The 24,023-nt window shown below is 38.3% G+C and overlaps 1 protein-coding gene across 1 annotated transcript in view; it reads right to left on the bottom strand.

The window, feature by feature from the left end:
- The window catches only part of ed (echinoid), a 288,562-nt gene extending 267,858 nt beyond the window's left edge, over positions 1-20,704 (bottom strand). The window contains exon 1 of the mRNA XM_043410992.1: positions 20,531-20,704. Within this exon, the coding sequence (XP_043266927.1) occupies positions 20,531-20,606 (76 nt within the window). The 5' untranslated portion in view covers positions 20,607-20,704. The remainder of the gene's footprint in view (positions 1-20,530) is intronic.
- Between the last annotated feature and the right edge of the window lie 3,319 nt (positions 20,705-24,023).

Genomic DNA, 24,023 nt, shown 5'->3' with positions numbered 1-24,023 from the left:
ATTTTGATTTTCACAAATTTCTTTTCGTGTTCGTTGATTAATCGTCACAATGAGAACGTAGGGCCTCATACGGGAGAATTCGAAACAAAATATTCACTGCGAACGAATGGCGAGGGACGGAAACAAAAATCTACATTTTCACTGATTCGCTGGACACGGGGAATTCGAAATCTTGGAAGTACGAAAATAATGGTCACGATAAAAAGTGACGCTCCCCGGACAATAGAAAATCGAAAAGCCACGATCGATCACAATCGTTTGTGGATCCAGCCATTGTAGGAGCAAGATAAGCTAACAACGAAGTAAAAAAGGAAGACGGAGAGAGAGAGAGAGAGAGAAAGATGACAGGAAACAGGATAAGCAGCAAAGAGAAGTGGGAGGAAGATCGAGGGAAGATTGGGAGATCGAAAGTAGTCAAAGGGGCTTTTCTGACGGGACTGGAGTGACGGTGATTGTCCGCTTCCTTTGTTCCTAATTGGAGTCACCGAGTGTAATAACGAGCAAAGAAGAAAAGTAAGACCTCCTCAATTCCAATGTCCTCTCGGCTCTTTCTTTTCCCGAGCCTTCCTCCGCGAAGCTCTATATCTAACGTTACCTCTTCACAAACAACTTATCCCTCATAATCTTGTTTCCTTTTCTATCTGTCCATAAATCTCGATTTTACAGGAGAGTTATTCACTCTTTCTATCGAAACCTCTCATCATTTTGTGGTAGTTGCTAATAAACCCTTCAGCAAAGATTATGGTGATTGTTATACATGGAGACCATTAAACGGTAATATTTAGCGTGAAATTCACTATAAAATTTACCGTGATATATTTGACTGTAAGGACAAGTTAACAAAAAGTATTCATTTCTGTAAGGCACTGTGAAATTTCAAAGATTTTGCGAAATTTTCATTTTTATAGCAGTAAATATTGCAGATAGGACGTCGAAGTTTACTAAATACTCTGGTAAAAGTTTCTATTTGGAACAATGAATATTATTTAATTTATAGGAAAATTCAATTTTTCTCCCATAATAATATCGTGAATTACGCAGCTCGTCACAGCATTATCGTAACTCACTGTAATTTTTCAAATTTAATTCTCTCCGTATACGATCGTTTTTTACTGGGATAAAAAAGTTCGAAAAGAACTTTCATGTTCAACCGCACTATGGTCGTCATTCTTAATTGAAATTGATATGCTCAGCACCATTTACTTATGAGCAGTTGAAACGAATTTTTCTTACAAATTCTTTGCTCATTTATACCACCTTTATCGACGTATTTCTTTTTTTCAATTCCACTCAATCGTTCTTCGGTACCAATTTCATTTTGTTTCCGTTCTGGTATGTTCTACCATTTGGATTAATTAATTTCCCACGTATTGTTCGGTTAGTGAAACCATCCAAACTGAGACGACCCAATTGGCTTGTCTGAGTGGCGGATTTGTACTGTGGCGGAGTACGTAGCTAGATGCACATGCTTCTATGAGGGCGCAATCCACCAGAGATGGAAGGAAACGTCAGACAAAAGAATAGGAAATGGAAGACTAGTGAGAAAATGAGAAAAGGTGGCGAGACTCTCGATGCTTCAGCATCGCAGAAGAACTCGACGTGACTGAAGGAATGAAATATGAAAGGGTGGTGCAATGAGCAATCCCCGGATAATATGCTATATCTTCTGACCTTGATGTGCACGTTTTTGCAACACATATCATACGACTAGTGAATAGGACCATTCGATTGTAGTCGAAAGAAGAAGCCACGAGAAACCAAGTATAAAATTTAAAAAATCGTCATGAAAAATTAAAGCAACATCGATGTAATGAAAATTCGAGTAAATAAATTATCATACGCAATAACGGAACTCCGGAAATTGTCGGAAAACGAGGGGAATGATTCTCCTGAAATTCATGCCTCACTTAAAAAAAAAGATTTCTAGAAATTTGGACATATTTTTGAAATGCCTTTCGATTGAAGAGGACTTTTTCAAGCCCTCGCTACTATCGGTTCAAGCACAATGGCTTTTCGGAAAAATAACTTCACCAATTTCATTGTCACGAAGCCATTGTTGCAGCTCTGTTAGTTTCGTTTTCACAGCAGTTTTTGTTTGACGATTTAATTCGTCAGCTTTATTGCGAGTGCGTTGCACACATATGGAGAGGCAATTTGGCGCCGGAGCACGTTTCCACCCGCGTCTCAAGTATATAGAAATGGAGGATAAGCCACGTCGACTCTTCAGACTTTTTATGCAATACGGAATTCTGTACTACAGTAAGTCAGTCGGAAAAGTGTTTGTGCTTGTGCTTTATATCCACACACTAATACGTATTATCCGTTTCTGTATGCAAGCATAGAATCGACCATATATGTATGTAAGTATGCGCAGTACAGTACACGAGAATTACACGTAAGTATTTCTGAAGTTACGCGACATTCACGAGTCTGCAGCGGACCTACACTGCAGCAAGCAGCAAAAGAAGGATGAAGATAAAAAACGTGACTACGCGTGATGCAACTGTCATGTATCTCAGTAACTGCTCCGCCAGCAGCTTTGCCCACGCGTATGCGAAGTTCACCCTCAGTATCCTGTAGTTTATTTCGATATGTGCGTGCCGTTTCATCCTCGACGCTCCAATTCCGCTTCTTTTTTCGCGATGAGACGCACCACAGAGCCTCTTTTGATGGTCTCAAGAGCAAGGAGATACACGAGCTCCGAGAGTGCGGGGGAAAAAGAGCTTGCGAATACTCGGATACTTGAACTTCGCTCGTCCTCGAGCGCTCCATTTTCGCTTCGAGTTAGAGATTTTATGCGCAGAAAAATTTGACCGTGGATGAAAAAATGAATAAATATTTGTGTTTTCACATTCTTATTGCAGTTTATTGAGTTTGAAAGATCATTTTATATCGGGCGTTGAGAATTTCATCAGCGAGTTTTTCAAAGCAAAAGTTTCATTTCCTTGTTCCAAACCTCTTCCGATTTATCGACGTCAAAGCTTCTTCCATGAATCCATAAATGTGGTTAAAGTTATCGACCCAAAGCCAGATCAAACAAACCCAAACAAACTCATTTTCGTTCTACGAAAATGAATCAATTTTTATCGCTTTAATATATATATGTGCTGCGCATACTCGAACTCTGTGGCTTGTGGCTTAGGTGCATTACTTCAAAACACACATTATCTATCACTCTATATATTCACATGTGTCGTGCGAAAAAGACAGAGTGTGTGGCGTATACGTTGCTATAAGGTGATAGAGACACGTGATGTATGACTTTGGAAGACTGTGTGGAAAAAAGGATTCTATGATCCGACCTGGTCTCGATATATATCCACGTTGGTTGTCTCGAGGCTCGCGGGCTCACGAGGATGAGGTAATAATGCAATACTTCTTGTCAGATCAATAACTCGAGTTCAGTCCCCATTGCAGCCCCAACCTCTTCCGGCCTTTTCTCAAGAACTCAATATCTATATTCCTGTGAGGGATTGAGCGAACGATCAAGCAAGCACGAAAGGAGCATGCGACCGAGTGAACGACTCAGCTTTCGCCGGTTCTCAAGGGTTTCGTAAATATCCGGACACGACGACGACGGAGACGGTGACGAAGACGTTTCCCTCTTGCTGCTGCCATACGGGGTTCACGGTCCGGAAGAATATTTTTCTTCAACTATTTTTCAATTTTTTGGGGCTGCAATGGGCTCAATTGCCTTTCGACCACGGTTCGTAGTATTTTTTAGCTGCTGATCAAAGATGACGTGCTTCGTTCACATGTTTTTCGAATCTCCTCTTTTTTGAATTTGCTTTCTTTTTTGGTCGAATGTCAGAATGAAAAATAACATAATTAACTTAATTTCTTGAGCAGAAGAAATTGATATGGAATAAATTTTAATTGTGTTTTTTGGAGTTTTGGAAGCCTAATTTTTTATTCTGGTCCATAGTCCCTCTGCGACTTTGGTAGTTGCTATGCTATGTCTCTTAACGCTGAGATCATGGCATGGCATTTTCCATGTAACCAATTCGGTCTTAACTGTCGAGCTATCTGGTGGATGTCGCTTGAATAAATTTCACCCTGACGAGGTCTTCGTGAATGCAAGGGCTCAAGGATTCTCGAGGAGTTACGAGAAGTTACAACGAGATAACTTAGTTACGAGGCTAGGTTGTAAACGTTTTCTAAAACGACGAGGTGAACGAGGATTAGTAAAAGAACGTAAAAAAGATCGTGCTTCGACTCGCGGTATACATTCAGACACGTAACCTTCCTGAGTGAATTTTTGCATTTTATATATATACGAACATGTGCAAATACAGATGTGCATCAACTGTGATACCGATTTACATCGTTTTCTTAGAATTTTCTTCACAATTTTCTTATCCCTTAAAAAACATGTCGCACGACTCGCTATTCAATTTCGAGCACGCTGACTTTCGTAGCAAAAAATAAGCAAGAAAGATCAAACACGCGGAGAGCTCTCGAGAGACGTCGCAGAAAGCAATATTTAAAAAAAGATATGAGAATGTTGGGTAGAGAGTCGTGAAGACCCACAGAATTTTATGCCACTTTCAGCCCAGCATCGAGATAGTTCATGTTATTGCCATTATTATATCGTTTGCCAAAGCCAATTTGTTAAATTTCTTACTGGGCCTCATGGAAAAGAACCTACAAATTATTCAACTGCCATTTCTTTTTCAGTGTACTCTGCTATTCGCCATTGTTCTACTTGAGTGTGGCTCACTATTTGATACTCCAATGAGATACGACGCATGAAGCTTTTTCATACGCGTTCTCGTTACTTAAGCACAACTGTTTCTTCTTTCGTTTTCATTTTCATTTTATCGAGCTTCTTATAGCTACGCTCCTTCTCTTTGTTTTAATCACGGTAATGTGCAGGATGAAAACGCGTCTAGCCAATCTGTCTTCAACGTGACACGAACTTTATTATTCCCTCCGATGTCTGACTACCAAAATATTCTATTTACGATTCAGCCAACAAAATCTTCGATTGGTGACTCAACTTATTCAGTCGCAATAATCCAATGGCAGTTGTTTCCGATCGAACTCGTCTTCGGTAAATTAGGAAATCGGTAAAGATTTTAGAGGCCGTTGAGCGTTTCCAATTTCGAAACGATGATTTGGATCGAGCTCACGAAAAAAACCTGAATATTTCAACTTCTACACGTTTCTTATATGTACTCGGATTCTGATGAAAAATTAACTAAGAATATATATGATGTCAATTAGTCAACACACTTGATCATAGTCTTTGTATAAAGAACGTGCGGATTTTTTAAATCAACGTAATTGCATGGGCAACCTCGGATCGATATTCTATTGTTCGTTCCATATAGTAAAATGACAGTTAAATGGAATTCGATGTCTATTATGCACGTAATTTCAAAATGTTGAAATAATTTCATGAATTTTTATAATCCGTCCGTTCACTATCCTTGTTCGCTTTATAAATTTTCATACAAGCCCGGACTCGGGCAAGGATCTTCGATTTTTATTGAAACTAATAGTTTTCCTTTAACCGATTTTTTCTCCGGCCCATCAACGTCGCTTTATAACGAGTCCATCTATATCTTGGTTGAAAGATATTATATTGATCCTCTTCGCCGTGATTGAATTTATACGGCTCAACGTCACGTTCCCATTTGTCTAAAGATACCGTGTTGCATGCCCATTCGCTCAGAATAATGTCGGCTTTCGGAATTCTCATCGAAGTCCTCGAGGAATATAGAGGAAACCTGAAAGAGATGAGAAAGTGCAGAACGACGAGAGGAGAACGAGGGACATTCACGAATCGATCGTCTCTCTCGTTATGCAGTCTCACTCCTCGTACAAAAAAGACACCATAAAACTGTGCTTGATCGGAAAGTGAACATCAACGATAGGGGAATTCACATCTACATATAACTCATAAAAAAATCTATTACAGGAGCAAGTCACTTGAATTTATACAAATCCTTGTTGGAAGGGTGCAAAATAAATTGAAAAAATCGCTTTACAGCTGAATAAGATTTAAAGCGAATACAATCATCGTTTTGGGATGAACTTTTATAAGAAACATCAAAGGATGATGCTCCTATTTTAAGGATGTACGAGCACTAGACTCGATTTCAGATGGCACTTTAATTTTTTTGTATGTCGTAGTCCAAGCTTAATACTTGATCTGTGTGAAATTTCAAGGTCCCTTATCGACTATTTAATCGAAATATTATTAGTTAAAAAGAACCCAATTTTACGTGTCGCCTATAGCCGCAATGGCTTCGAAGCTTGTATAACTCAAAATTTGATGCAATTCTATATCAGATGTCGATAATAAAAAAAATCAATTATATGAATTGAACCCTCGGAATTCTAACTGTTAGTTAAAAAAAGGGGGTCAACGGACATCTGAATTAGAAATATAAAGTTAAAGACGACAAATGCTCACGGAATCTGAGGATTTTATAGCCCTGAGAAGTTGTGGCAACGTCGCAAAACCTATATATGTATACATCTGTACATAACCTAACTTTACTGTCAGAGGCTCACTCCACATGAAAAAATTGACGATATTTTGATACACAGCATTTCAAGCGATATAAAAACTATGAAGAAATGATTGCATTCATAAAATAACTAAACGTTAATGCAAAAAAATGTATATAATTTGCGTTTAGAAAATATTTCAATTGGCTCAGAAAGGCGGTTTGCACATTGTGTATACAAAAATTCTTTTGAGAAAGGCTCTTTTTTTCATTAATAAATGAAAAATGAAAAAATGCACGGAAAAAAAATTTGGGATGGCATATTTTTGTAAAATAAATTTCATTTCATCAAATGCTTGGTAATATGTGTAAGATTTTTTATTGAGAGGCCTCAAAAGGTATGGGATCGATCGTTTGGAAATAAATTTACCTTTATCTCTACCGTGAGTGGCGTGAATGTTATGCTGGATCATTTTGTTGACATAATAACTTGAGGTTATGGGTACCTCCACGCCCGATGTTGTCAGACGTAAACTTTTCACAATGCACTACCGAGTCATATTAACAACCCTGCACAAAATCTTTTCCATGATAAAATGAACTTGAATATTATTTACCGTTCAAAAATCATTATAACATTTCTTAATAATATTATGCTACATATAATTGCCTGTAGTAATTTCTTTTTAAAAATATGGTCAAAGACTGTCTATTGACTAGTACGACCCGCTTTAACATCCTTAATAGTAACAAAACAAACGAGAAAGATGATTCGTCTGTGATTATCGAATGACAGATTACTACAAAATTATCATTTCAAGTGCTATAAAAGCAGATGATTGATATTCATTGCTATCAAGAGACTCGGCAGAGTCTCGGGACAAGTACATTGACAGCCCTGGCCTCTGCTGGCCTGAGGCTCTCGCCGAGACTATCTTTTCTCTGAATAAAACGATTCGCGGTGGTGGGGGTAAAGCTGGAATGTCATTTTCTAAAATTGCGGAGCTCAGGAGATGTTTTGGAAAGCGAAAAGTAGTTTGAAGATTAATTTTCAAAATCCCTTTCGAATGAGCCCGAAACGAACACGATGAGTAGCGTAATTGCTAAGAAAAAACTTTGCACAGGCTCAAGTTATGCAAAAGTTACTAACACATTTAGAAATTTGACGTGTCTGTATACAATACCATCAAAGACCTCATGTCCCTGGGGCTAACTTCGCGGCGGTGTCGTTCACTGACATCACATGTCAGCACCGCCACCTCGTCGCTATATAATAACCGAGATATTATGAAAAAGGGTTATGTTGTTTTGACAATGCGAAGTTCGGGATGTGTGTGTGTATCGCGTGCTGTATAAATTCGTGGCGATCGGTTAATTGTGTCATCCTTTCCTATCGTGAATTGTTTCTAAACATAGATTTATTTGAATGAATAAGTGGTTGAATGTAAATGAATTCCAATAAATTTTTTAAAACTTTTATTAAATAAAAATGTCGTCTAATCCAATGTATTTTTATCATATTCTCTTACATTTAGTTTGGCCGTGCCCTCCAGTCCCTTTTTTCCACCTATTTAGCTTAGAGTGTATCCATACCAATTTCTGTTTATTCTCTGGACTATGTGTATGTTGTGTATTTCTATTTCCTCTCATTGAGTTCATCAACATAGTTTGAAGATTTATGACAATAACTGTTGTTCGATCTGATCGCTTATTTATACACCCGAGTTTGAAAAGAAATCTTTGTGCCAAGTAAATGCATAGATATTTACTTGAGTTGTTACATGATGAATTTTGAAGTTTATTTCAATAAGCCATTGGGTGCTTTGTTCCTCGTGATATCAAAATTCGTATCTTGGAAATGCAATGGGCACCTCAAGTTTAACAACATGATGAAGCTACACATATATTGAGTATTTCCACACCATGTTTGTGATTGGCATTATGAGTTGAAAAATTCATGTTCGCAAGTCTACATTTGATCATTTTTGGATGCAATCAAATATTTTATCTGCGTATAAGCATGGAGACATACAAAATTACTCCATTTTGCTTACTGCTTCAATAGCACCATGTCTTTCACTTTTTTTCTTAAATGTGTAATAATAACTTTCAAAAATGTGGCTCAGGAAATTCTGAAATGTTTTTCCCCATAGTATCTAAATTTGTATTACTGGTATGCAGCAAGTACCTGTAAACTTTGATATTTCTGTAAGGCGGCCGGTGTGTAAATCATTTCATTTTTTGGTTTCAACTGTAGTATGTAAACAAAGAAATTCATTACTAAAGTCTTCAGCCGCTTACTACTTCAGCGAATAGGGCTGAAATTGTTGTCGTCGAAAGCCAATGCACATATACATCAAGCAATTTAAAGTTCTGTTCGCTCTTCAGTGCGCTGTCTTTTTACTTTTAGTTTTGGCATGATTAATTTAATGAATTTGTGGTAAGAAAATTTAGATGAATAAACCACACCGGATACTTGCAAACTATGAAAATTCTGTGTATTGACATGTGCACCAAGTATAATCACTTCCTATTATTTGATTATGGAATGTGAATAGAAAAAATAGAAAAATAGTACTTTCAACACATATTTAAACATAATTTGTACCGATCTAAAATCGACGTCGAATTTTGTGAATAATACCAGAAGATCCTGAAAGTCTGAGAAGAATCGATTTTCTTATAAGTCTCTGCCACCATAGAGTAACAAATGACTAGCTTTCATGTGATTCTTTTTGGATTTAAATGCATCTCAGAACAATTTAATAATGTCAAAATTTGGAGTTACTAATAAAATACTTGTCCACTGATTGATATCATAAATTTTAGTGCTGCACGTAATTCAAGTGATAACTTTTTTCAATTCATTAGAAAATACTTGGCCTCGAATTGATATAATAAATTTTAATGCTGCACGTAAATTAAATGGAATTTTTTAAAATTTATTTAACTGTTCGAATAAAATAAGAAGAATGAGGCATCGGTTTCCAAAATGATGATTTCAAGCGCGATTTTTCGGTTTTTTATGTTTTACTTGTTATTTGATGCTTTTGACACTTTAAAAAATAGATACAGATTAGTTTTTTTTTAAATATAATGGTTTTTCAAGATTTGTGAAATTTTTTTCGAATTGTTCTGTATTTTTTTTACAATTAAAAAAAAAAATTTTTTTCATATTTTTTTTATGGGTGAAATTATTAGCAAACAAGGGACCATCCATGTACTTGTCCCAACTTTTTTTCCCTAATTGAGCTTATCCGAACTCCAAAAAAATCTCTATAACTGGTCGGCAAGATGCTTATCTGGTGCAGGAACCGATACCTTTTAACACCGGTATACAAGTCGACTTTTATCATCCATATCTCGCAGAATTTTCCTCACCTAAGAAACAGTCCTCCTGAAATGCTGCTGGCATCTTGAGCGAGTCGAGTATTTCGCAATTTCACCAAGCAATGTCTAAAGTTGTAGGGTAATACCTAACTAATCACAGGTATTTGTACATCTCTATTATTTAATAAAACCGTAGCGTTGTGGAGGGTACGAACCACAAAGGCTTCGTTGAAACTTGTCCGAAATTCGTCGTTCTCTCTAACCAGGTTACAGCATCCATACCGTAAGGTCTAAGTATAAACTTCCATGGTCCTCTATCTCCTTTGGATGTTGGGATACATTAGCAATACAGGTTCGTAGACGCGCTATCTCTTCTGCTCTTCCTACCGAAGTATATCTACCTACATAGTTTTGATCTATTTGCATGTAGTAGGAGTTGTATGAATTGCCATCTCGATACACCTCAGTTTGAATTTCATTCATTTTCCATCCATTTGTAGAGCCAAACTTAGGGACAAAGAAATTACACTTCAAGAACCGTATTGTACGGAACGACGTGTTTTTTAGCCTAGTATCTCGCGTTTTTATAACTATAACTCATCATCATCATCATCATAATTAATAACTCATCGGAAAAAAACTAATGATGACGGAACTGGGCGAGACATTTCGGCCAGAAATTCCGTCTCCAATTCAAGTTCAAGGGAGAAACTATGCGTGAAAGTACACCGGGTATACACATAAATACTCAACTTAAACGTGTGCATCCATATACATATAGATCTGGACATTATAGGATGCTGCTTCTGTTTCGTGGTGGAAACACAATGCGGTTTGCGGTGCCGTTTAGAATCGAAATAGTTGCGATAGTGCCTCCTTCACACATGCACACACACATTATAGCGTCAACTAACGGGAACGCACACCTGCGTACTCTCGTTAGTTGGTTGTCCACGCCTCATTTACCGGTGAGACTTCGCTACTCGAAGGTACAAGCAAATTGAGATTCTTCGCAATTCGCTGGGGATGAGACACCGAGGACCAAGTATGAGAACATGTTACGTATGTACCACGAGAAGTCAATGACCTCGATTCACTGACTGTTCTACTTTCCATTTTGGTAAATCGCTTCGGATGAGTCTCGTGTGATTTGTACTGCTGAACCTACTCGACGGTCGCTTGTTCAAGCCGATAGTTTCAAGTTTTCAGTCAGAGATTCAAAATGATATATTCCATGTTGGATAAAAATGAAATTTTCATCAGTTAATGATGTTGGCAAGTATATTCTGATTACCAATTAATACGGTGAAATGTACCAGAGAGTATACTGGTAAAGGAACGTCGACTCCACACTCGATTTCATTTGGAAAAAGTCGGTCGAAAGCATCGAAAGAGCAAGAACAATCCACTGAAAACTCTACTACGATGACATGCGAATGCTTTTTAACGTAACTAATCGTTAAACTATGGACGGGAAGGGCATTAATGGCTTTTTCTTACTCAGCTCAACGAGAGGTTTTCGAAAATGTTCGTCCTAAAAAGCCACTCGCTTTTATGAGTTTTTCATATCAAAACTTGACAGTTTAATTCTGAGAGCTTTCACCTATCACCTACCAACATATGCAATATCGCTGGCTCTACGTTCGTAGTATTACGAAATACTGATCATTCAAGCTGAAACGAGGGCCTGACGGGCAGCTGATATTTTACAATTGCCAGGATGATGCGGCAACGTGAGAGATCGAAACTATTAGAGTTCCACGATCCGATGATACCAAAGCCCTTTTGGGATGTGAATAACAGTGTGTACTTGTTCGAATTCGGCTTCACGACGCTAAACTCGACCCTGAGGGGCTTATCGAGATTCCGTCGCACGTCGACGAGACTTCTTGCACGCCCCTAGCGAGGGATCAATCGTCAAGTCAGGCGTTATATGTGTCAGACTTCCGTGCTTACTATTATTTTACTCCATCTCGTAGAACGTTGTAAGGATCCGTAGGATTTAAACACTTTCAAGCTCATTCATATCCCACCTCTCTTCGATTATCTCTTTTTCTTTTTATCAAATCTCCCCCGTGCAGCTTTGCTGTTAGCTCAGATAACAGAGAAACAAAGGGGAATTTTCCTTAAGCTTTTTCGATCATCATAATCCGAACGTCCGAAAATATTTTTCTCTGGATCAACGATCAGAAGATTTGGGAACTAAATCTCACAATATTAGTCGGAATAATCCACATTATTGGTATCCAGCATTCCTATTATGAAATTTTTATAAATTAAATGTATTATATGATACAATATCGGTAAGGAAGGGAGCCTGCTCGGTGTAAGACTCTGACGTACACGTCGTGTGAATAAATAAGGATAGGAAATAATTAGCAATAATTTATCATCATTTGGCAAAAACGTAGTCGTAGGCAATACGGAAACCAACGACTGAATGAGACTGCTCGATGTACGATTTCAATAAAATTATTGCGAGCGCTCTCATCGAAACATTGATGAAATTCAATGGGTATATAATAATAACTAATACCGTACATAAAACGCGATCGATTACGTAGAAATATTTAATGCGTCATACGTGTACATTCGTCTGTGATTATTGTAATAAAGGGTAATTAAAGTAAGCTCTGCGCTTTGGTAAACGAACCGTTTCTAATACGAGTTACAACCATGTTGAACATGATTTCGTACAGCGGAATTTATCATAACAATTGTATATGTATATAACTATCTGACGTTTATCTCGTTCTCTGGACTAGCATCTATTGATCCCTCCTTCTCGCTCTTACCGGTAATGATAACGACGAGAGGCAGCTCGAATAACGATACTCTCCAATTCCATTCTTGCATGTATTTCATGGATTTCATTGCATAATAATCATCGGTATCGTGTGCGTCGTTTAACGAGGCGAACAGGCTCTCGCTCAAGCAAGCCGATTTAACGAAGCTCACCCGAATCCAATACGTAGCTCGACATTTCATTGTTGCTTCGTGCTACGACCAAATTATATACCATCCTGGAAATCCCAATAGCTGATGCTTTCCTGTGGCAAGCGACACATTCATGGACAAGCCTTTTGGTCTACCGTGAGGTCTATGCACCCGCACGTACGAACGTGTGGTCCCCATCCATGACGGCTCACCGATTAAGCATAATAATTAATTAATCCCCTCTCCCTTTTGCCCCTTTTCCTCCACTTCCTAATTCTCCTGATTTGTAAACCACCCACATTTCCTCCCTCTCGTGCGATACTCGTACTGTAATCGTCCTGCAGCATCAACGTTACGGACACGTGACCCCTGGGGGTTATTTGACGATTCAGTGACGTCCATCACATTGGACCAATCCTCTCATGTTGCTCTCCCTCTCTCTCTCTCTCTCTCTCTGACTCACTCACTCACTCTTGGAATATCACGGTTCCTATTTCTCCCTGATGGGGGCCAATACAGCAGTAGAGAGAGGGGTAGTAAAAAAACATAAAACCGTTGGAAGAAAGAACAAAAGCTGTGGAATGTGTACTAAGCAATTGCAAAGCAGCAGTCATTACCTTCCGAATTAATGAGACTGAATGAAAATGGGATTCAGGACTGGAGTGAATCTAAGAATTTCAAACAAAATTTAAACGAACAATTTTCTTTTATTATAAAAGTGAAATCCATGGATTTCCCTTTCACAAAATTAAGCCCACCGAGTTTCGAGTCCATAGAATTCACCAAATTCAATTGGACATCGAACACTATTCGAATTAAGGATGTTTAGTACAGGCGATACAATGTTGCCATGCTAAACCATGCTAAAAACATAAAAAATTTCAAAATTATCAGAATTTTATAAAATTCGGTGAACACATTCTTTAGTGCCAAATTTGACAATACAACTTTTTAAAGATTTTTCTTCTACGTAGATATCGAGTAATTGATCACTAAAGTTCACGTGTATAAGTATAGCGTTTCCATATATACATAGGTATACATTCCGGGCATAAGAAATCTGCTTTAATGAGTAATTACTCGATAACTAAGTAGAAGAAAATTTTTTAAAAATTGTGCTTTCGCACTTGACGTTGAAGAGCATTATCATCAAATTTGATCAATTTCTAATTATTTAGACTTTTGTACCAAACATTCTTAATGAGCGACATTCAAGTTATTGATTTTGTCAACGAATATTCGTAATGAGTTGAAATTTTCATGGATATACCCGATAAGAGGAACTGAAATGTAAATGTGGATTTAACATAACACAGGACCTTGTGATAACAATTATAAATTCTATCGGTATATTGCCTCCTTTATTTTTCATAGCCTTCGAATATTTTGGAAACTGCCATATATAAGAACGAGGAGGCTCCATGACGTAAAAATAGCCGTCAGCTATGCTCAAACGTTTATGAAGGCGTCTCGATTAAGCCGAAGCCCTACAGTGTAAAGAGCTTAATGGATTTTTTTCGAGCACGCTCAACTCGATCCATCCTCCTCTTATTTTATAAACTTCCTTTCACGAGACGGATTATTTCAAGAAAGAAATTATTGCTGGTTATTGCTCCAATACCACTATCAATTTCAAAAAAAACTTTTCGGATTTGAAAAGAATTCTTTTCTACCGCTCTCAGGAAGCAACGCGTCGAGTAAAAAATCGGAAATATAAAGAGGATTTATAAATGTTTACTTTATTTTTAAATCTTGCAAATAAAATTTTTTAAATATTACTGATTTGATAATGAATAGTTATAAAATGGAGCAAAGTGAAGAATGAAGGATAGCGAAACACTTGAAACGAAAAAATATTGAATAATGCAAACGTCGTGATATATTTTTGGTAATCTCCGTGTCTCTTCAAGAATTGTCAAGTCGGACATAAATGTATTTGGTAATTTTTCTCGACTACGATTACAACCATCATGGTGAGTTAATTAAAAATTAATCAGTTTGAAATTTATTCTCTCATTTCCAAGGCTGTCGTATACATGGGAATTTATGTAACGTAAAAAAAGCGCTCGATGTGTAATCGAAAAATTTCATTGGAATTTTTCGTGAAAGCTGCGTTCGCTATTTTCACAATTCTCGCAAATAAATCACAAAACGATTACGAGTCGATCATCAGAATGGTCGTTTTTCTGAAAATTAAACACATTTATGAGAGATTTCAATATTTCACGCTTCAAGTATGGACAGCCAAATGTTTGGGAATATATTACTCCTCGATAAAGCAGAACTGCAAAATGTTTGAATTATTCTGTGTGAGCATGCAACGTTCCATTATACGTCAGATTTTTAAATGTAATTACAGAGGTCGATGCAGCGTTATATGAAATCAAATGAAAAGCTAACAGCGCGGAAAAATGAAAAGAAAAAATGTTTTTTTCCCATCAACGAATGGACCTGTATTCTCGGATACACCGAGCTGGAGACGAAGTAGAATCATCTCCACAGTAGGAGCAAACAGTTGTGGAAAAGGAAACAGTGGAAATTCAATAAAAGTAATCAAAAAACGTAATCTTTTTAAAAAAAACTCATCAAATCTACTAAACGTCTTGGCTACGGACAAAAGAATGTTCGCCTATTGAATAGTCGAGGGAGCAGAAAGAATGGAATAATGTAAGTACTGAAGAAGCATTTTTATCAAATTTCTGCGCTTGAAAATGGTGATCGAGAGGCTTTTCAAAGAGAGGAGTGCACTTCGCGGAACTCCGAGGTTTTTTCTCTTCAATTTTTTGTTCATGGACAGCTCGAAGCTTAATCTTTTCAACGTGGGGATGAAGTCTCGACCGCAAGGAGCAGCCGGAAAGAAGGAGAAACCAAGAGAGAAAGGAAGAGTGAGCGAAGCAGGGTAGACGAGGGACGTGAAGGTTTCATGCTGTTAGACGGAGGACGGTTACGACGACCAATTGAATTACAGAGGTTAATGAAATCACACAGGGCATTGTCGATGACAGTGCAGTACATATAATACCACGAAGACTCGGTAACGGAGATGATGTTGATGATGAGTGACGTTATACGTAGTAATTAAAGGTTTGATTTTATTTTAATTTGGTATAATTGACAACAGTAATAATTATCATATTCATTTACTTATAGGGTTGGCCCACAAGCAATTTGACTAGTTTATTAATAGCGCTCATTCAAGTATTTTATCAAGGTTTTTATTGAACTATTATGGGAGCAATGTAAACAATTGATACGTATTTGAAAGTGGTTTCATTGAACGACATACGAAGTAATGCAACATTACAAGAATTTATCGATCAATTTACTTTTTTCTTACATAGCACACGCACATAAAAGAACATCCATTTATACGATGTAAAGTGAAAATTTAATTATTCTTACTACAGAGTAACTGAGAAAAGTTAATACATTACTTGTCCAGATAGAGTGAAAAAATCAATTGAACAGATTTGCAAATCAAACCGGCGAGGGTGTAATAATTTGAGTAACCGGAATTAAAGCTCGTATATACTTATCGTTCAAGGGCCAATTCCTACAGCCATTTACCCAACGGGTTTAAAGTTGCCGGTGGGCAGCAAGACTCGATCTCTTAAATCGCTTTAATACTCCAAGGACCGTTCACTCCTTTTTCATTCTCCCTAACCTAGTGAATTTCTCTTTTCCTCCTTGAGTTTATCCTGACCTCTCTTTTTCTTCTGGCCGCTTTCGGAGACACACTGTCCTTCCCGGAAAGGCATACGAATGCACGAGGCTGCATTCTCCCCTTTCGTTGGGTTTTCCTCGCCTTTTACCTTCCTGCTTCTCCTCCGCCTCGCCTCATTTTCTACCGAGCTTAATTCCACTCTCGATCTTCTCTCTGCCTTCTATATCCCATATCCAAGTAGCTCCCTCTCTCGTCTATTTTCTCGACAAAAAATCACCACTGCGAGACCGCCTCCTCGTCTGCTGCTCACAATCCCCAACTCCCTTCCGGAAACGAGGTTACTTATTTTTACCTTCTTTTTTCCTCCCCCGTTTTTTCCTATGCGCACCTCTCGAGTGCACTCTCGAAAGTTTATCGGGTCACGGCAATTAGTATGTAAAGCTTGAAGTGCGCCTTACTAGGAATGCGTCTTTTTTCTCGCTCCTCACTTTCTTTCTTTCCTTTTAACCACCGATGAACTGCCTGGCTACTTATAAATTTATCACCAAAAGCGAGAAGTATACTTTTATATATGTACCGCCTATAAACACAAATATACATGACAATTTTACTGAACGATTATTCGCCCGTTTAAAATATTAATCCTCCTTCCAACGTGTCAAATTTCAGTACCGAATTTTCAACAAAGGTAATAACACTTAAAACGAGTGAAGTTTTCACTCTGGAGTCGATTATTCGAAAATTTTGTTTTTATAAACCCTCCATTTCGAGACCCGGGTTCTGAGACAAACTTTTCGTGTACTCGCTATTGGCGATATCACGATGACAAATGGATAGACAACTACGTACGAAAACGGGCCTTCAAAATGTCTGCTCATGGCACACCAAAAAATCCAATCGACATTTACGTCTCGTTGTGTCTGAGTACCAGAAATAAGAGGCCAGTGAAGTCTCCACTTTTTCTCGCACTCTTTGTCATCTCGGCGTCTCTATCACAATTGAATTACGCACTCCGACGCTTTCCGTTATTGGATTTTTTCCGTTTTTTTTCTTGTTGTTTTCTCTTTCCTCGTGTTTCTCGGAATATAACAATGCTTCTTACAAGGGCTAACGATACATGGACATCTATACCGTTGGAACCGAGCACGATCAGCTCGTACGAAAGTTTGTCGCAATATAAGAGATAAAAAAATTCGAATCCACTTTAGTACAAACGAGCTTCGCCCGTTTACGGAAAACGTTTTATTTTTCCGATCCATTTTTCGTTGTCTTTCGAAAACGTGATGATTAGACGTCGATCATACATGATGTTTTCTGTTCTCGCGGTTCTCACTGTGGTCGTTTTTCATATTTTTCATATTCCAAAAACAATTTTGCTTTTTCAACAGCTCCGTGAAGTATTATACCAAAGTTGCAGGGTCGGGCATCAATTTAGATAACAGGAAGAATCGAGTATAGAAAACGTAGAAATAGTTTTAAGTCACTACGTCGAGAAATAGCGGACATTGAATCAATGTTTGTTTGGGGTTTGAAAAAAAAATGTTTCTCTTTCCATCGACTTCTTTTAAACTCATGTAAATATGCAAGGGAAAAAAATCTTAAAAAATGAGTCACATGAGTCAACGTTGTTTGCTCCTTCCCCGCAAGGACGCAGAAAAGAGACGCGTTGGATCAATATCTGCTGGTATCACAAATGATGTTTTTTTCAACGTTAACCTTCGCTTTAGTGGCTGCATCCACATTAGAGGAATTTATGGTTTAGAATAGCTATTAGAATTGGAATTTCTCAAATACTCAACAGCCGCCTGATGGTGCTTCATTGATTTAAACGGGAATTCCACAGCGTCCTCGAATCGCCCAGAGATCGCCCAGACTTTATATTATCAAATTGGTAATAAAGTCTATTGCGAAATCTCTGCAGTTTCAATATTTGCGCGGAGAAAGACTCTCCGAAGATTTCAGCATGGAACCAATTACGCATCGGTCTAGTATGCCCTTCATCCTCTTCCTCTCTCTTTCTCTTCCTCTCGCTTCACCTGTCTGTCCAGCACTATGTAGAATTGTCATGGACTAGGAGAGGGGTAAATGTTGCCATGGCAATAATTTCCATTAACCGGGTAATCCATATGTAATCGACACGGTCAGGTCATGTGGCAGGCGAGCGGTTTACCAAGTGCTTTAAGAGTGGGGGAGACAGAACATGCAATGTGGCGAGCTAAGCAAATTCAATTAGAGCCGAACAATGCACCTCACACAACCTGTTGAATCTTACCAAGAAGACTATTATCCTAGTGCCCAACTCCGATTCGCTCTTCCGATGTCTATTTCGTTATTTAAATAGATCAACGTCTCTGCTCCCAACAGTTTCTCGTTGGGATATTGTATCCCGTAGAGGACTACTAACGAGCGTCTGAGGTCAGTCTGACGATCGCTTTATTCGTGAGAAATCATTCACACGGGTTCTGTAAGTACTTATGACTTTAGTAATCCTTGGTACACATAGCGAACATTCCAAAAGCACATTCCAACGTTTATTCGTCATAGAATGGTCGATTAACGAGAGTCATGAGAGTCGGTATAAATGAAACATAGCGCAAGGTACAATGTATGTTTGGAACAAATTTTCCAAAAACCTCGTTCAGAATGATTCCTCAATTTACATTAATTGATATAAAATTTTTGAAAAATTGAAGAAATGGTTTTCGAAGATGAATTTCTGACGCTAGTGGGAATATTAATAAAAATACAATGTTTTGTTTACATAAAATAATAAATATAGTGGTGACGACTCAGAATGCATGCTCACGTTTGAATTTAGGAGGAAACAAGAATCCACGGCATTCGCCAATAATTATTAGCAATTTGCTCGGCGACTAAAACGCGCCGGTTGAAATACGCAATTTAAAAAAATCGTCTGGTACAAGCCGGCTGAAATATAAAACTTCATAAAGCTTAAAACAAAAATCCACCGATAAATTACAGGACGTTCGAGCGTTCTCGGGGGTGTGCAACAGGAGGTCGATTTTTTTTTGTTTTTATCCCTTCCTCACGCCCTCATCTCCCTTACGCCGAGAGGAACGTTTCGACGCACATTTTTTTTCATCTCGCCAGCAGCACACCACGCTGTACCGCCACGACCAGCCGCAATTTAATTCACTGCTGACTAAAAAAAGTCTCCCCTCTTTTCTATTTTACTTTTATTTTTCATTCGACGCAGAATTTATTCTCGATCGCGGAAGTGGGAGAAGCAAACGACTCCAACATGAAATACGGAAAAATAAAAAAGAAACGGTCTTTTTCCCTCTTTTAAATTGATCCTAACGCCGCTAAAATTATGACAAAAATATGTGGCTAGAATACGTTTACTCATAGATGCATTTGTATATGAGTATGCGCGTGAAAAACTGTTGGTATAAAAATCGTGTAAATATTGCCACAATTGACATAGTTACGAGGGCATCGCACGACTTAAAAAATATCTGCATATGCGGGCACAGCTTTATTTTCTTGTTTAACTTTACGAGTAATCAGCTAAAATACTGTTTTTTCCATAGAATCGTCATACATTTATTCGCAATGGCATTTTACGCGTGCCTGCCTGCCAAGAAACGTTTCACCATTCTTTTACTAAGCGAGCTCGTGACTTCGCATCGTACTTTGCGAATATATATGACGCACGCATACGTGTATTAATCGAGCATATGCATCTTTCGAAATGCGCTGCCAAACAATTGTTTCCACCACTAAAACCTCTACAAATTATTGACCTAAACCGCATAAAGCTTTTTGTTGAGGATCTAAAATAATGGAGGAACCTATTATTTTCTGCCAACTTCGAAAAAACGCCGGCGATCTTCTTGAGACTATCATGTCAAATTACACGAATTTCTCGTCACAAATATTTACACTTTTGGATGAGATCGAATGATGCACTTTTTGTGCTCTTTGAAAAGGAAAAAAATGTTAGTTACGAACCCTGAAAGACAGAAAAAAATCTTTCTATACACTCGACTCGGCCGATTCACTGATTTTTTACACATTACACTAACTGCTGTACGATCTAGTTTTCAGATCAGAGTATCCCTCGTGTACCGTCGTTGTACAAGAATAGGATGAAAAGACGCATGCATCAATAACTTACCGAGGATGATTTCCAGGAAACAAACAGTTCTCAATAATTTCCACATGGCAGGTCCGATTAGAATCTTCCCCAGCATATTAATCAGGAAGTGTCTTCTTGACTTTTGGCTCAATGAGCATTTGATCTGTGAACACCTTAGTATTCGCAGCGAATTTCACAGACCAGTTGAAATTTGACTAAAAACGTTTTTTCCTTTCTCGAAAGACGTTCGAACAAACTTTTTTATGGCTTCGTAAAATCGATCAGAATGTTTTTCTCCACTCGACGATACCGCCCCTGATTATGAATGCACGAAAAAATATATGTCTGTATTCTTATCGGTAGAGTGTGTGTTGTGTATTCTACAAAAATATAAGTAATATATTAACCCAAATTTCTTTACGGAAAGAAAGAAGTTTTACCATGGAAAATTGATTCACCAAGTTTGAACACGTAAAAGCCATGTGCAAGATTGAAATAAGAAACAAAGTCAAGTTCTAAAGATCCGGTGTTATTCTCACATTTCCTCCAACTTTAGCCAACTTTAGCTTCATCCCAATCGAGTTTTCCACACTTTCTTAATGTCTTTGGGTAGCACGATTCTCACAACTCGAAGCACTTTCTTCCTTTCACTTGCTCATTATTCCTTTAGCTTTTGTCCGCTCTTTTTACAGAGTCTGTTTGGAGTTCCTTCGAAGTCTCTCGTTCTATCTCTTTCAATGTTTCAAAAACCACGCGATTTTGAATGTGTACGATAAATAAATCCACTCGTTATCTGCAATGAAACTCTTCTTCGGCAGTGCGATTAAAAAAACTCACAAATCATCGTGCCGCAAAATCAAACTTCTACAGCTCCCTGTCGTATTCCAATCGAATAAATCAATAAACTAATTTCGAATGTAACTGCTCTGCCAATTCGTCGGTAATTGGATCATCAATTGCTTGGACCATTGAACCCGAAACAATGGTAGTAACGCGTCGTTCAGAACAATTATGCGATAGAGAAAATACAGAGATAGAACTCGAAATGCTCGAATGCCACGTGCAATATTGAGACGTGTATATTAGATCGCTGCTACTCCATACACCACTTTGTAAAATAATGATATATAATTTTGTAACAATTGATACGTCTACCCGAGATCAAATCAGGAAAATTGTCATGTTTTCGTCCCATGGATAAGCAAAGATGCGTTGATTAGTAAAAGTTCACTATCACATTTGCGGATATGCACACGAGGAGATATGAGAGAATGTGATTGCTTTGTGATACGATATGCCAATAATACTAGGACCGAAAATAATAATCGTGGAATATTTGAAAAAAATCATCCAAGGTGAATCTTCAATGCATTAAATCCTTCTTCATTAAATTTCTCTTCCCTTCGCTTACTTCACGAGCCAACTTTGATTTTAGTGGCGATAGCCATCAAGGCGATACGGAATCCATGAACAACGACACGAACGCGTATGGAAGGTACTGAACGCTTATTAAATCAATTAGCATTACTGCTTTTTATGGTCACGTTTTTTTGTTCGTGTTTCGGAGAACGACGTTTACTTTTAACGACAACAACGAGACGAGGCAGGACGAGCTTTTTGCGACCGTAAGCTCGAAGCTCCCACTCGGATAGTCGACGGTTAAGTGCGAACGTGGAGGATTGCCGCGCGGTCTACCGTTGCATTGGATAAAACGCGAGGGAGTGCGAGATGCAAGGGTTGTCAGAGGTGCGACGAGGATCGTATTTGTTCTAGACGCCGAACGTCGCGCATGCCCTCCTCATACCATTTCAACCTTTTCGTGCATATGTATGTATCTATATTATAAATATATATGTAGAGAATTGAGGAAAACCATGCGCTGGCGCCCGACGAACTTTTGCTCCGAGAATTTCGCGGGCTTTATTCCCTCTAGCAACCTCCATACGGGATCGCGCGTTTGTAAAACTGTGCTGCCACCCTTCGACCGCATTTCCGTATTCTTTTGTTAATCGTTGAAACTTGAATCGTTTCAACGATTAATAAATCGTTGAACAGTCATTTCATGGGGGAAAAGACATTTTGAGCCCGAGGGACACTTTCGTTATTTATTGATTCATATATGAAAAGTTTGGATCAGGAGACGCGGTAACGACTCGCGCCTAGTATTGAAAGAAATAGTTTTCGCGAGGCGTTTTAATTTCATCAAGCCGTTCTCTCGGAATAACGGGATTCTCTCGGAATAACAAATCTGAATTTTTGTGAATTTTTCTGACTTCGGTCTTCGTTGCTAAAGTCGATCCATTCACCCGATCTCGAGTCCCGTTAATTAGTGGATTAAAATCGAGGGTTTAGGGACGTTTCGGTCCCTTGGAGCCAGAAAGACTTAAGTAGCACGTGCACACATTGGTGATTCTTACTAATAGATCCTCCTATTCCTCGAATAATTTGCCAAAATCGTCATAAATTAATCCGGGTTAATAAAATGCAGAATTCGACAATATTGTAGACGTTCGCATATCAGTTTTAAAGCATACTTTATCAAAATTAAGATTTAAATCTTTTCCTGCGGTAGAGCATACCCCACGACTGACTGCCCTATCCAGTCATGGTGTAGGTAGGATAAGAGCGAGAGAAAAAGATAGAGAGCATAATATAGTAGGTTCGAAGCAAGTTACGTGTACTTTATAGACGCAACTACCATACTATTTCTTCAGAGGTATGGCTCCAGGGAGTGAATTTCAATGCTTTAATACTCTGAAAACGACGTGTAAGGCGTATCGATCAACAGAAAGAGACAGAGACAGCGGGCAAAAGAGAGAGAGAGAGAGACTGCGAGAGATTTTGAGAAAAGACGAGAAAGAGAGAGAGAGAGAAAGAGACGAAGGGGTTAGCAAGGGGCTAAAAACGAAAGGGATGTTGGTCGTTATATATAATATACCGTCCAGGATTCGCGCAAATACTTCACGTGGAATTGCACGTGTATGGGATAAGCGATATAAACTCGTTGGTCATCGGATCTTCCTTCCACTGTCGTTGGTACTCCCTTGAAATGAAATTTCCTCCCGGCGGCTACAAGCGATCAATGTTTTTCTTGTATTTAATATTACTTTTCGGAATTACTAATATCTCGACAATTTTCTTTAAAACTGATTATGGTGGAATTTCATTGTTAGTACACTTGAAAAAAAGGATCCAAAACGAATCCGGAATAGATGAATTCTTTATTGTCACTTTTCGTACATAATCTACAAACGAACTGTATCGATCATCGATTCTTCCATAAAATAGTTATACTTCAACTGGATCGATTGACAATTATAATTATATAATGAAAATTAAGGAGAACGTACGAGTTTCTCTCATCCGCTCTAAAAATCCGCTCGTCTTCCTTTGCCATTGATCCTTCTGGTGACCTCTGTTGGCCTTGAATTCTCGAGGCAAAAAGGACGCAAGACGAATCGAACGGAAGCCGACAGAAATGAATGCTTTGTGTTCGCGACGAGCTGCAAATCCGATCGCGCTAACCTTGCGG

Source organism: Venturia canescens, chromosome 2 (assembly GCF_019457755.1).
Source record: "Venturia canescens isolate UGA chromosome 2, ASM1945775v1, whole genome shotgun sequence".
NCBI classification, from domain to species: domain Eukaryota; kingdom Metazoa; phylum Arthropoda; class Insecta; order Hymenoptera; family Ichneumonidae; genus Venturia; species Venturia canescens.
Note: the sequence above shows the minus strand (reverse complement) of the source record. Positions and strands in the feature narration are given on the sequence as shown.